This window comes from Penicillium nucicola, assembly GCF_028828085.1.
Source record: "Penicillium nucicola strain IBT 29836 chromosome Unknown utg000006l, whole genome shotgun sequence".
Lineage (NCBI taxonomy): Eukaryota > Fungi > Ascomycota > Eurotiomycetes > Eurotiales > Aspergillaceae > Penicillium > Penicillium nucicola.
The window spans coordinates 50,213-62,263 of NW_026643130.1; the positions used below are offsets into that span (position 1 = coordinate 50,213).

The 12,051-nt window shown below is 48.5% G+C and overlaps 5 protein-coding genes across 5 annotated transcripts; 1 reads left to right on the top strand and 4 right to left on the bottom strand.

Annotated features, from left to right (window-relative positions):
• Positions 1 to 1,065: 1,065 nt before the first annotated feature.
• Positions 1,066 to 1,767, top strand: N7511_006003 (putative IgE-binding protein; the record flags this gene model as incomplete). Its single annotated transcript, XM_057128380.1, has 2 exons — positions 1,066 to 1,329; positions 1,402 to 1,767. 2 exons carry the CDS (start codon positions 1,066 to 1,068, stop codon positions 1,765 to 1,767), a joined length of 630 nt encoding a protein of 209 aa, XP_056982936.1.
• A 417-nt stretch (positions 1,768 to 2,184) lies between these two features.
• On the bottom strand, positions 2,185 to 7,084 carry N7511_006004 (uncharacterized protein; the record flags this gene model as incomplete). Its single annotated transcript, XM_057128381.1, has 8 exons — positions 2,185 to 2,605; positions 2,669 to 3,758; positions 3,828 to 4,140; positions 4,197 to 5,084; positions 5,191 to 5,434; positions 5,491 to 6,349; positions 6,400 to 6,482; positions 6,540 to 7,084. The coding sequence occupies 8 exons, from the start codon at positions 7,082 to 7,084 to the stop codon at positions 2,185 to 2,187; spliced, it is 4,443 nt and encodes a 1,480-aa protein (XP_056982937.1).
• A 531-nt stretch (positions 7,085 to 7,615) lies between these two features.
• N7511_006005 (uncharacterized protein) lies at positions 7,616 to 8,233 on the bottom strand (the record flags this gene model as incomplete). The annotated part of the gene is made up of 1 exon (XM_057128382.1): positions 7,616 to 8,233. The coding sequence occupies one exon, from the start codon at positions 8,231 to 8,233 to the stop codon at positions 7,616 to 7,618; it is 618 nt and encodes a 205-aa protein (XP_056982938.1).
• Positions 8,234 to 9,610: 1,377 nt separating this feature from the next.
• N7511_006006 (aldo/keto reductase family protein) lies at positions 9,611 to 10,543 on the bottom strand (the record flags this gene model as incomplete). The annotated part of the gene is made up of 1 exon (XM_057128383.1): positions 9,611 to 10,543. The coding sequence occupies one exon, from the start codon at positions 10,541 to 10,543 to the stop codon at positions 9,611 to 9,613; it is 933 nt and encodes a 310-aa protein (XP_056982939.1).
• Positions 10,544 to 10,866: 323 nt separating this feature from the next.
• Positions 10,867 to 11,931, bottom strand: N7511_006007 (uncharacterized protein; the record flags this gene model as incomplete). The annotated part of the gene is made up of 1 exon (XM_057128384.1): positions 10,867 to 11,931. The coding sequence occupies one exon, from the start codon at positions 11,929 to 11,931 to the stop codon at positions 10,867 to 10,869; it is 1,065 nt and encodes a 354-aa protein (XP_056982940.1).
• Positions 11,932 to 12,051: the final 120 nt, after the last annotated feature.

A 12,051-nucleotide genomic window follows, 5' to 3' on the forward strand; every position in this document is an offset into this window, starting at 1 on the left:
TCGGATAGAAATCCAGGTTGCAATTGCTGCAACTGCATACGAGCGGAGTCTACTCAGTCTACTTTCTGTGGTACCACGCGCCCATAGTAAAACGCGTTGATTCTTGACCGTCAAACTCAACTGTCTAGAGAAGCATCTAAATTCTTCTGAATAGGCAGGTTACATGCACTTCCATCTTCTGGAGACACTGGCAAAGCTAATGTCAATGGCTGTGCCCCGGGGCTGAGGGAATATTCGGAGCTGGATCTCCAAGCATACGGTACAGGAATAAGGTCCTTAGATTAACTCGGTCGCCATTATATGAAGTCGAGACCGATTCCCATCGTCTTGGGAAGTCAAGCGACAGATCAGACGGCCCAACTCATCTGCGATGAGGCCAGTGATGTCAAGCACCGGTGTGTCCTGAGACATGGTGGACCCTCGTGGAGTCAACGGTCCAATTCGGCGCTTTTCAGTGGATGTCCAACGTGATGCCTTGTCTTGGATTGACCGTCCGACCTGTCGATCGCCACTCCCTTTCTGCCTGAAACATGCTCTCCTCAGGGTCTTCATTGGGATCGCCACATGTACATACACGTCTCTTTTTACCCAATCATGAACCATATGCCCGTAGCAAAGGGTATGGTGATTAACAAAAAACTCCGACACAACGTCAGACCATCGCACATTCAGACTCAGAAATGAATACTGTATTCATAAATAGCGTGGAAGTTGCCGGAATGCCGTTCTGTGTCGATCTGTGGAGATTCTGCAACTGTCGACATGTTCTACAATCGAAGACCCTGAATGGACAAAAGGCTAAGTGGCTGAGTATTGAGTATTTTGCGATCCAATCAGACTCTGGTGAAGCTGATAGTCTCCATACCGGAGGAGCTAAGCTTAGGCATTTCTCGAATCTATCTGCGTCGCTTGCCCTCTATATGATGTCGATCTTTTTATACTTCCCAAGTTGACCCGCTCACTGGCTCACGTCCCTCTATCTTCCAAGTTTTATATGATCGTGGACCCCGGAGAATTGAAAGCATTATTTTCATCTTTCACACATTATTCTCACTCGCTTTCACCATGAAGATTTCCGCCCTTCTTGCTCTTGTCCCTCTCGTCGCTGCCATCCCCGGCAAGCAGGCAAAGCAAGCTAAGCAGGCTGAGAGCTCTGATGCCTCCTTCGGTGTGATCTCCGCTCGTTCCGCTTCTCCCATTCACCTTCTGCCTCTGAACGCCGTCGGTAGCTACTTCTACCTCGGCGGTAATGCTCAGTCCTACTGCCCCGAGGGCATTCCCGGCTGCGAGCAGACCAACCAGACCGTGATCACCGGAGGCCACTTCCTGGTATGTAAACTCGCATTGAGTCGTCCGAGTGGGCGAGGTGCATCTAGTTTGCACAGACACTAACTTCTACAGGACGTCATGGTTCCCGGTGGTCAGGCTATCTTTGTCGACCCTAAGGGTGCTCTTCGCTTCACCTCTCCTCACTCTGCCTATGAGCCAGCTGGCTCCTCCGACGGTCCCTTCAACTACACCCCCGGTAACACCTTTGGCCACTGGTCCTACGAAGGCCAGGGCGCCTCCGGCTTCATGGCTTGCCCCACCAACGGCACCACTACCTACCGCCGCTCTCGTCGCGCCGCTGCAGCCCCCCAGTGGCAGGTGTATGCCGCTTTGCAGAACGCAACTGTGCCCTCCGGCAGTGTTTCCGACTGCATTGGATTTGACGCCCTTGCCGTGGCTGATAACTCCACTGCCCCCGCTACCTGGGAGTACATCTAAAGTGTTTGAGCCTGGAGCTGACGCTTGACTGTACATGTACAGTAATCATGAGATTTGGCAAGATCCAACGGAATACTTGACGTATTACTGTTAGATCTATCTTCTAGACTGTACCAAGATTGTGATATACATTGATTTTATTGTCCAACCTTAGTCATTCATTCCCCGAGAACTTGATGTATCAACATAGTACGCAATAACAAAACTTAGATGATTCTATTCTATCTATAAAAAACGGAGCGTGGACTCTGATGGAACATAGTGTTCAGAAAGGAAGGAGTGATGATTACAAAGAAAAGGAGATGAAAAGAAAGACAAGCAGACGGGGATTAGAATCACCCTCCATGAGGGGATGAACGTCGCTCTGGGTCACTCAAGGAGAGGAGTCGATGGCCTGAGTTTGGGATCAGCGACCATTTAAGAGCTGCTCTTGGTCTTGTTGGCCTTGGGAACCCGAGCCAGCCAGTAGATAGCAAGAGCAGCGACGATGTTAAACACCAGATATGCCCACATTATTCCGAAGTTTCGCCAGGCATCACTCCAATAAGAGAAGACCTGGGCCAAGAAGGTATCGGTAGAGGACATGGAGCAATATGAGCACGCGGTCATCGCATCAGGGTTCTCAATATACCCTCCAGTCCGAGTAGCATACGCGCTCAAGTAGTCAGAGCAAGTCTGATTTGCTGGAGGATCAAAGATCAAGGTTTCAATCGAACTGCAGGTAACAGTTGATCCACTGACGGCCGTGGAGAGCATACCAGATACCAGGTAGGTGAATGGGGAAACCCGGTACATGAAGATCCAAAAGCCGGGCATGGCTGCAGGGGTGGATACAACACTATGAAGCGAATGTTAGTGGAATAAGTTCCAACATGAAGATCAGAAGACCATGAAAGCCTACCCGCAAAACAGCAAAAGAAGAGAAAAGAGCAAGTTGGCAATGTTACCACCTGTTTCCGCATTCTCCACGCCGGCGACGACCATGTGCGAAAATGTAGACGTGAACCATAAGAAAAGCAGCAGATACAAGAACATCAGCGCACCACGTTCATGTACAGCGTTGGTCATCTCGGCATTTTGGTACAGGCCAACAGGATAATACCAACAGAAGAACATCAACACGGCCACAAGGAAGTTCCAGGGCAACTCAACTATGATGTTCGACGTCATGAACACCTGCCATGAATACATTTTGGAATGGCGCTCGCGGACTTCGAAGATAGACCGTTGGATAATGAAGTTCGGCATGATCTGCTGCACAAGATTTCCGAAGATAGTCATCAACATGAAGATACTAAACATCTGGTTCTGAAGGCCTTGCTGAGTGTTTTTGGCGTGGAAGAAAGAGAATCCGTTGTAAAGGGCTGTGAGAATGGAGAGAACGATCTTGGAGTAAATGTACGACGGAGTGCGCCAATACTGAGAGAACACTCGAGTCAGGCACTCACGAAGCTGAACACTCGTTGAGGACGCAAATTCACGGTAATTCGAGTCTGCTTCGGCTTCTTTGGGCTTCTGAGAGAGGGTGGACTTCAGCTCTTCCAAGTGATGAATGACGGTCTCCTTTTCAGGACTAGAATTCCAAACCGCTGGCCAGTCAACATCACTGTGAGAGCCCGGAGCAGCACCAATCACGTCGAGCATCCATTCGGCTGGGTTTTCTCCCTCAGATAGCGCATGACCGCCATTTCGAGTGAAATAGTCGGCCAAAACCGAAGAGTTTTCACCGATTTGTCCGAAGTATACCGTACGTCCTCCCTTAGCAAGGAACATCAGCCTATCAAACCGCTGGAATAACATTGCAGACGGCTGATGGATAGTACACAGAATGGCTTGCCCGTGCTTTGTGAGAGTCTCAATCAGATCCAGGATTGACCATGAGGTTTGACTGTCTAGACCAGAAGTAGGTTCGTCCAAGAAAAGCAACAATTGAGGTCGGGCGGCCAATTCCACGCCAATGGTCAAGCGCTTTCTCTGCTCAACGTTCAATCCTATGCATCATCAGTACTCGCGACGTAGTCAAAATGCAGAATTGCATAGATTCAATGGAATTCACATACCTTCACCCGGTACACCAACGATTGCATCTGCATATGATCGCATACCAAGTAATTCCAATACTTCTTCAACGTAGTCCAGCTTTTCTTTCCGACTGAGATTGGCAGGTTGTCTCAACAAGGCACTGAATTGAAGAGCTTCTCGAACTGTCGAGGTAGGCAAGTGAACATCCTGCTGTTGAACATATCCGGTTTTCCGTTGAAAGGAATCGTCTCGGGCCTGTCCATCGACTAGCACAGAGCCAGTCACGACGCCCATAGTGACACGGGTTGCAAGTACATCAAGCAGTGTAGTCTTTCCCGCACCAGAGACTCCCTTGCTAATAGTTAGTAGAATGTCCTCGGGCCTTTTGACATATATGTAGTGCTTACCATCAAAGCAGTGGCTGTGCCGGGTTTCACCCATCCATTCACATTGTCGAGGATTCGACGTTCTTCAGTTTTGATCTTAATATCGTAACAAAGATCTTGCCATTGAAAAATAGCAGTTTGACGTTGAATATTAGCACCAGCATTCTCAGTCTCTTCGTCCGCCCGATAGGCTGCATCTGGCGTGGTTTCCGCGTCCCCCTGCTGGGGCTTAGGCTGATTTCCTCGGCGGAAAATCAACACCTCGCCCTTGGAGGCAGCCTCGGAGATGTACTCTGTAGCTAGGAGATAGACAAACATGAAGAAGATCATGAAACCAAAGACAATACCAAGGTTGCGCCACAAATGGCTATTGGTGTAAGCGTATGCGGTGCGCAGATATGCGTCTCCGTCAATGAAGCTATCTCCTGGAGTGGATGAGACTGTTGTGCAAATTCTGTTGATGGGATCGATATCCTCGTAACCTTCTCCAGAGGGGACAAAAGAAGTACATTTGAACTGCCTGTTTCGGAATTCGTTGACCATCATGCTTTCAAAAGAATAACCAATTGGATCAATGTAGTTCATCCAGCGAGACCAGCCCAGCATATCACGGGTGGGAATCACGAAGCCTGTATAAATGACCAAACCCAAGATAAGAAGGGCTGCAGGAACCAGTGCTTGAGCAAGCGACCGGGACGCAGCACCAAATGTGCGAAAGACCATGGACATGGTCAATGTTGTCACAATTGAGAAGAGCCAAAAGATGAAAAATGCTCCGGGCTCACGTTTGAGGTTAGACAAGAAATAGACTGGAAGATTGAATGTGAACGAGTTGGTGAACTTATATGGAAGATCGCACAACATGGATGCTACTGCTTCCGTGAAAGGATGATAAAATGCATATCGAGACTGTTTTTCCACAATGGGTCTTTGAGCTTAGAGGGTCAAGATCTATGATTCTCGTATCAGAACCGATGCGATCATCATTGAAAGATCGAATAGCTTCGTGACCTACCTCGAGAGCACTAGCAAAAGCGGCGAGCAGAACCGCATAGAAGAGAAGAACGCCTCGCGAAAAGAAGCTGGATGTATCCGCGGGAAGGTTGTAGAACACACTTCCCAGAATGAGAGAGATGAAAAAGTTACCAAAGAGAGCCGAGTATGTCAAAGTCATATCAGCCCTGAGTCGCTGGAATCCCCGTTTCAGGTTGAGGTTGATTTGCTCGATAACAGAGAGCGTGTAGGGGGATTTGGGGCGTCTATTGAGTATTTATGATAAGCTGAAGGCGCAAACAAGAACGAACGAGTGACTGACTGTTGCTTCGACTGCATCAAACGGCGTGCCTCACTAAAAGTTGTCAAGGAATGACCACCGATAGGATGCTCTTTGTCAAAGGCATCAATGTTCTGCAGGAGCTGCGCGCATTCTGGGCTACTGTGCCATCGCTGCGCAAACTCGGTAGGTGTTCGGGGCACCTTGCCTTCGAATCCAGGCTTCACGCGACGCTCTGTTGCACTAGTTAGAGAAGTAAGAAAGTCCGCCGTGGTCTGACGCGAAGGGCAGTCGAAGCCCATGTTGGTAAAGAATTCACGAGCTTCACCAGTGGGACCGAAATAGATTTGCTGACCCTCATAGAGTACAACGACCTTGTCGAATACCTGCGGAGAAGAGCGTGTGAGTTGATACTCTGCTTTGGAGGCCAGGCTCTCGTCTATACTCACATCGTAGGCACTCTGCGAAGCTTGGTAGATTGCAACACAAGCCGTAGTGCCTGCATAATCACTCATCAAACGAAGATTCTTGCAAAACTCTAGCGCGTTGGAACTATCCAAGCCTCGAGTACTATTGTCCCAGCACTGCAGAGGAGCTCCACTCAGGATGGCTTCCGCAATACTCACACGTTTGCGCTCACCTCCACTGACACCTCGCACGAAGTCATTGCCCACTCGCGTGTTGAATGTATGTCGTAGTCCTAACATGGCCATGACCACGTCACGCAGGTGCTCCGCATATTGCTTCCGAGTGAGGCCTTCGAATCGAGTGCGAGGCGCGCGTGCCAGGGCAGCAAAGGTCAAAGTCTCCCCGACTGTGAGTTGGGGAAAGTGAACGTCGGTTTCGGCACTGAAGATAGCTTCTCCACGGAACTGCTTGTGCATCGTTGGGGCCGAAATTCCTGCCATCCTATTAGTTGCCTTGGAGATCTCGTCTGGCGTTGGTGCATACCTTGATAGTTTACATAGCTCTCGTCATCCACAAAGATGCCGTTCATCTCCCCAGCGATGGTCTTCAGAAATGTTGAGCAGCCACTGGATTTGGGTGAGACCTTGTGGCAACTGATATCAAATGTTCATGCGAGGGCTTACCTTCCAGGGCGACCCAAGACAACGAGCATCTCTCCACTTCGAACGAGGCCGTGGAAATTGTTCAAGATCTGGACTTTCTGTTTGCCACTGCCGACAAGGTTGCGAATGAGACCACCGATGCTCAACACAGCATTGAAGACATCCTTCTGGTAGTCGGTTGGACTTCCAAACCCATGCACATGCAGATTCTTGAGGGCAACACCGGCAGACCGTTGTAGAAATCGCTCGGGATCCTGCGACTGAGCTGCAATGAGCGATCGAATCCAGTCTTTCGGTTTGAAGAACGGACTGTCGGGATGCCAGGTAGTTTCCTTGTCGTCCTCAAAGAAGGGGTTCTTCGTTTGGGACGAAGAGAAATGCGTGGATTGACGAGTGAGCTGTCTCACCATCTCTTGCACTTCTTCTTCAATATCAGCGGGCTTTTCACTATCTGATTCCTCCATCTGAGTTTGAGAAGAAGCATCGTCGTGAGATTCCAGCCCAGCTCCCAGACGGTGCTGATACTGAGAGCTATCCCCGGGAGGTATCCCCCCAAATACTGACATGATTACTGTGATAGTAGCCAAGTATAATTCTTCAAGCGAGAAGGTCCCTTCTATTTAAAATTCGTAGCAATCACAGCTTATAAATTCCCTTCCGTGGGTCTCCGTAACCCTACATCCCACGGCTTGACATAGAATACTCACTATACACTAGAATACATATCTAATCCACCGATCAGTCTGTACTAGTTGCGTGTAGGGCAAGACTTAGAGCAATATAAAATACACGTCGATCATAATACAAGTGGGTCAAATACGCCCGGAAACAACTGATCCGACACGAAATCTTCGGAGCTCGAATTTGATCTATCCGGCCATATGGACCAGGGTCTCATACGGCGTAGTTTCAAAGGAGTTTCAGCTTCCGATGTAATAATTGTGAGTATGGAGCATTTTTGGAAGTGTTGTTTTGAAAAAAAAAAAGAGAAAAAAAATAACACTGTTGGAATTTGTGAATTGTACGATTATCAGTTAGTATACATGAGTAGAGAAGAAACAAGCCCAAGACCTTGGCTCAAATACTGTGCAAATCTATTAAACAAATGATTCTGAAGGGAAATGACACGAATAAAAGGGGCCCAAAAAGGGCTCAGTCAACAAAGGCCATGCCTCTGTTCCTGCATCAAGCGGGCTCAAGTCATTGGCCTCATTCACTGTATGTATGGATATGCAGCCATTTTCCAGGAAATAATCGGTTGACAGCTTCACAAGCTCGTCGTCGAAGATATCGACATGGCTACCAATTGCCGTTGAGCGATTTTCCTCAAATCCAGAGAAACTGCTGTTTGGAAGCAATTGAAGGTGGTCATCAACACCAAGAGTATTGGAATTGAGATTTTTCGAGCAGGCAAAATGTGGATCAGCCTCGAGACCTCCAACTGGGCCGTCTGATGAAGATATATTAAGATCATCAGGTGTTGGCAAAGGTTGGATGGGAATACAGGCCTCAGGGCTCAAGGAACTGTTTGATTGCTTCGTGCATTCGTTCACTTGCTTACCCAGCCCTTGCTGCACAGTAGAATGTTCGTCTTCAAGATTCACCGTTTGCTCCGCATCCAAGACATCTAGAGCAGTAAGGATATCGTGTGTGAGAGGACGGTTGTTGGCTTCGTGCTTCAATGACTCGGCAGGCCAGCCTTCTCCGGTCTGCATACATTGATACAATTTTTGAACCCCCTTCACAAGCCACTTTTGCTGTTGTTCTAGAAGCTGCGCATATCTACCGAATAAGTAAGGCCTCCACCAGGAGAAATGTTGACCGTTGGATCTATTTGCTTACCCCTTCGGATACACTTTATCATGGGCCTTCCTCCGGTGGCCGTATATGCAAACTGCATCATCGCCTTCACATTTCGAGCACCGCATCGCTCCATTACACTAAGGATATCAAAACACTTTAAGTTCACGTCAAGTGGAATGGATTTCGCACCGGGTACGCTTGATCCATACCTTTGTTTTCTTCAATCGACAGCGATCGCAAGCCTTGCTTGTTCTGCTGCGGACACCATCACCCGACCTCAGTGAGGTTTCCCCTGTCGATGATATGTGATTTGGCTTCATAGTTCAACAGGTGCAAGAGAATCTGTACACAAAAAGAAACAGTGTATAGCCAGCCTTTGTAGATGGGCTTCTAGTTACTGAACTCGGGTGACGGGTTGAAAATATCCGTTGAGAGTTCTCCGGGGATCTGGTACAAGATCAGCGTCATATGCCAGGAGATATTGACTGAAACCTAATTCTTCAATAGGAACATACCATAGAATATAGTTCTGCGGCTCAAACGGATGTCTCGAGTGCCGCTGTCCCGAGTTGTATCATTACAGCTTATTACTCACAGGGGATCCCGATCTCACCTAACTTGTACTGGCAAGTCCATTTCAGCCTTTGTTTCTTGACACCAAAGATTGTTATTTTTCAGTTTCTACTTCTGCTGCAGCTACAGGAAAGCTACAACAAAGCCTTATTGTCGGATATGAGATCAATAAGTGGGAGAGCACTGACAGAGAACTGGTGTACAACCGTCGACCAATCGGAGAGTCGATTCAAGATCCGGCTGTACTATAAAGAGAAGTCGGTATTCTTGTGTATTATTGGAGTGGGTCAACGGTCGTTGAGTTATGAATTTTCACGCTTATGTCCAATATCGACTGCATTGCGAGGCCTACAATGAGCCTAGATCGTCGGGCTCGTACTTACTGATACCATATTTTCGGTCAATCTTGTACGCTAGTCGACTGCGGATTTTTATATTCCGCGACGGTACACTCCGTGCCAGGGGTTAGGCTGCCCTTCTTTTGCCCCTGTAATTAGGGCTGAAAGTGGCTGGCATATGACATATCTTCTGAAGAATCGAGGGATGAACTCATATAAACATTGCGACTTGAGACTGGTGTTGCCACTTGCATTGATTGCTTGTTCCTACGTCCCTATGGCCGCCACAGCTGGTGAAAGATACTAAACGCCCTTGACATCCAAAAGACACGGCAGCTGCAACACAATAAGCCTGTCTTGTAACACCATCCCGTTAATTCAGGGGGCATCATGCTTGACCCCTGCCCAAATTTCATCGATCGCCTTGACTGCCTCGTCGGACAACTTTCCGTGGGCAATTCCCTCCAGAGTGAGCTTCAGTTGGCCCAGACTGCTTGCGCCGACAAGAACGCCGTCCCCCAGCTCCTTCTTCAGGGGTGAGTGGTACACAGCCCATCGATAACCAAGCTCGGCACTCGAACAACCCTCGACTTTCGCCACGGTATTCCATTTCTTCAGCGCTTCGAGGTAGACCGGTTTGACAAACATTTGCTTGTACATGCCACCGTACGTGTCGTCATTGAAGCGGCCAGCTCCAGCCATAATCTGCTGGGGTGTTTTGGTGAGAAATCCACCAGCTAGGGGGCTATAGGCGCGGAACGCAATTCCCAGCTCCCGAAGGGTAGGGAATAGAGCAGTTTCCGACCGGCGTGCAACAGCGGAGTAATTGCCTTGAAATACGGTCGGGAGGACATATCCCTTCTCCTTGCAGTGATGAAAGATCTTCTGGACATCATCTGCTTGGTAGTTGGAAAGGCCGAAGCGCTGAAAAAGGCCGAGTCGATAGACCTCCTCCACTCCAGCGAGTGTCTCGGCGATTGGGGTTTGGGCGTCTGGAAAATGAATGTAAAAGACATCCACTCGCTTAACACCAAGCTTTCTAATACACTCCTTGGCGGAATGGACCATGTTCTCCCTCGTAGCCCACCCTGGCTGAACGCCACCCATCCACTTGGTGTCGAGAATAAAGCGCTCACCAGCCTGTGTTGCGCCAAGAAGGGTTTCACTTTCGCCGTAAAGCTGCGCGCTATCTATGCCGACTATTCCATGGCTAGTGAGCACCGAGAATACCTCCTTCAAGTTCTCTGGAGTATTCAAGGAGGGGAGGTTTCCAAGGTTGGCCCCACCAAAGATGAGGTTGATCGCAGACATCGTTTGGGGTGGGAGGATCGGATAAGTAAATCTTGAGCGAATAGATGTTTCTCTCGAAGGGTCATTCTGACGTCTTTTATACGACCATTTATATTTCACAGACATACGTAACCTCAAGATTCTGGTACGAATATAGAACAGTTATCGCTGCATTTACATCGTAACCAACAGGATCAGCCTCGACAACCATACTATCACTCTGTCTGTTCTTGAATGGTTGAATGGGATATATGGAGAAAATTCATGCATTTTAAATCACGCTATCATAGGGTCCTGGCACTTTGCACATCTCCATTATTCTGTCATCACCCCTTATGTCGGCATCAAGATCTACACCGACAACGCCGCTTAGCGCTTTGAGACTCCTGGACATAAGCCGCAGCGCGCAAAACTAAACTTGTCTTGCTTCCCGATACGCCTCGATTTATTCCTGGCATGGCCGCCATGTTGATATTTTCAGAGTTCTGGATGGATGCCGCAACCCGTTCAATCAAGCCCGTCTTGTTTCTCAACACTCCTCGATTCGTTCCTGGCATGGCCGCCAAATTGATATTTTCAGAGTTTTGGATGGATGCCGCAACCCGTTCAATCAAGCCAGCCTTGTTTCCCAACTTGCCTGCCGTAAGCCGTGAGACCAACTTTTTGCTGTAACATCGGTGGCTTTGGATCTGATAAGAAGATACACCGTCTGTTTGGGTTGACTGAGGAATTGCCCAAGCGGAGCCTGTACGCGCCTGCTCCTGATATGCCTCCGGCGATACCAGCGGGGTGACTCTAGGCACATCAATCGAAGTCTGAAGATATCTAGGGCTGTCGTTTGGGTAAGTGAATTCACGCGAGAATTCCACTTCTTCGTAGGTTGGCGGCAGATCATGATAAGCGGTTTCATGCGTTTCACAGGTTGCTTCGACTTGATTGTTCTCATCTTTCCGATCCACCGGGTACTGTGACTCGCTATGCACATCACAATTTTGCCCAATGGGGGTGTCTGCATAGAGCTCCTTCGCTGAGGCCGAGAAGACATTATCTGTAGTCCGATTCTGTGATTCTTCACGAAGGCCGTGCAGGTCCGCATCACGGTAGGAATGTGTTTCATCGCCCATGACACGTTCTGCATATTCTCTGCTTGATTCCTGACCGGTAGGAACTGGCAACTCTGTGTATCCTGCAGCAATCGGAGTAACAGGCGCAGCAGTCCTGTTTTCTGTTGTGAAGACAAGTCCGTTGCTTTGATCCATGTTGAGATCACGCGAGGTGGAGTTCTCTGTAGCATTCTTGGTTGCATTGTAAGAGTGAGATGGGTATTTGGGTGAGTTCTTGCGAGCTGAGATGACATCAGAGGCAAGGCCAATGCCTGACTCGATGAGATTCACGAGGTGTTTACCCATGGCGAAGGAAGAAAGAATTAGGAAGCAGTAAGAAGAAGTAGTAAAAGTGAAAAATGAAATTGAGAAGTAAGAAGTGAGAAGATGGAGGTTTGAAAAAGAGATCTGCCAGATATTTGACCT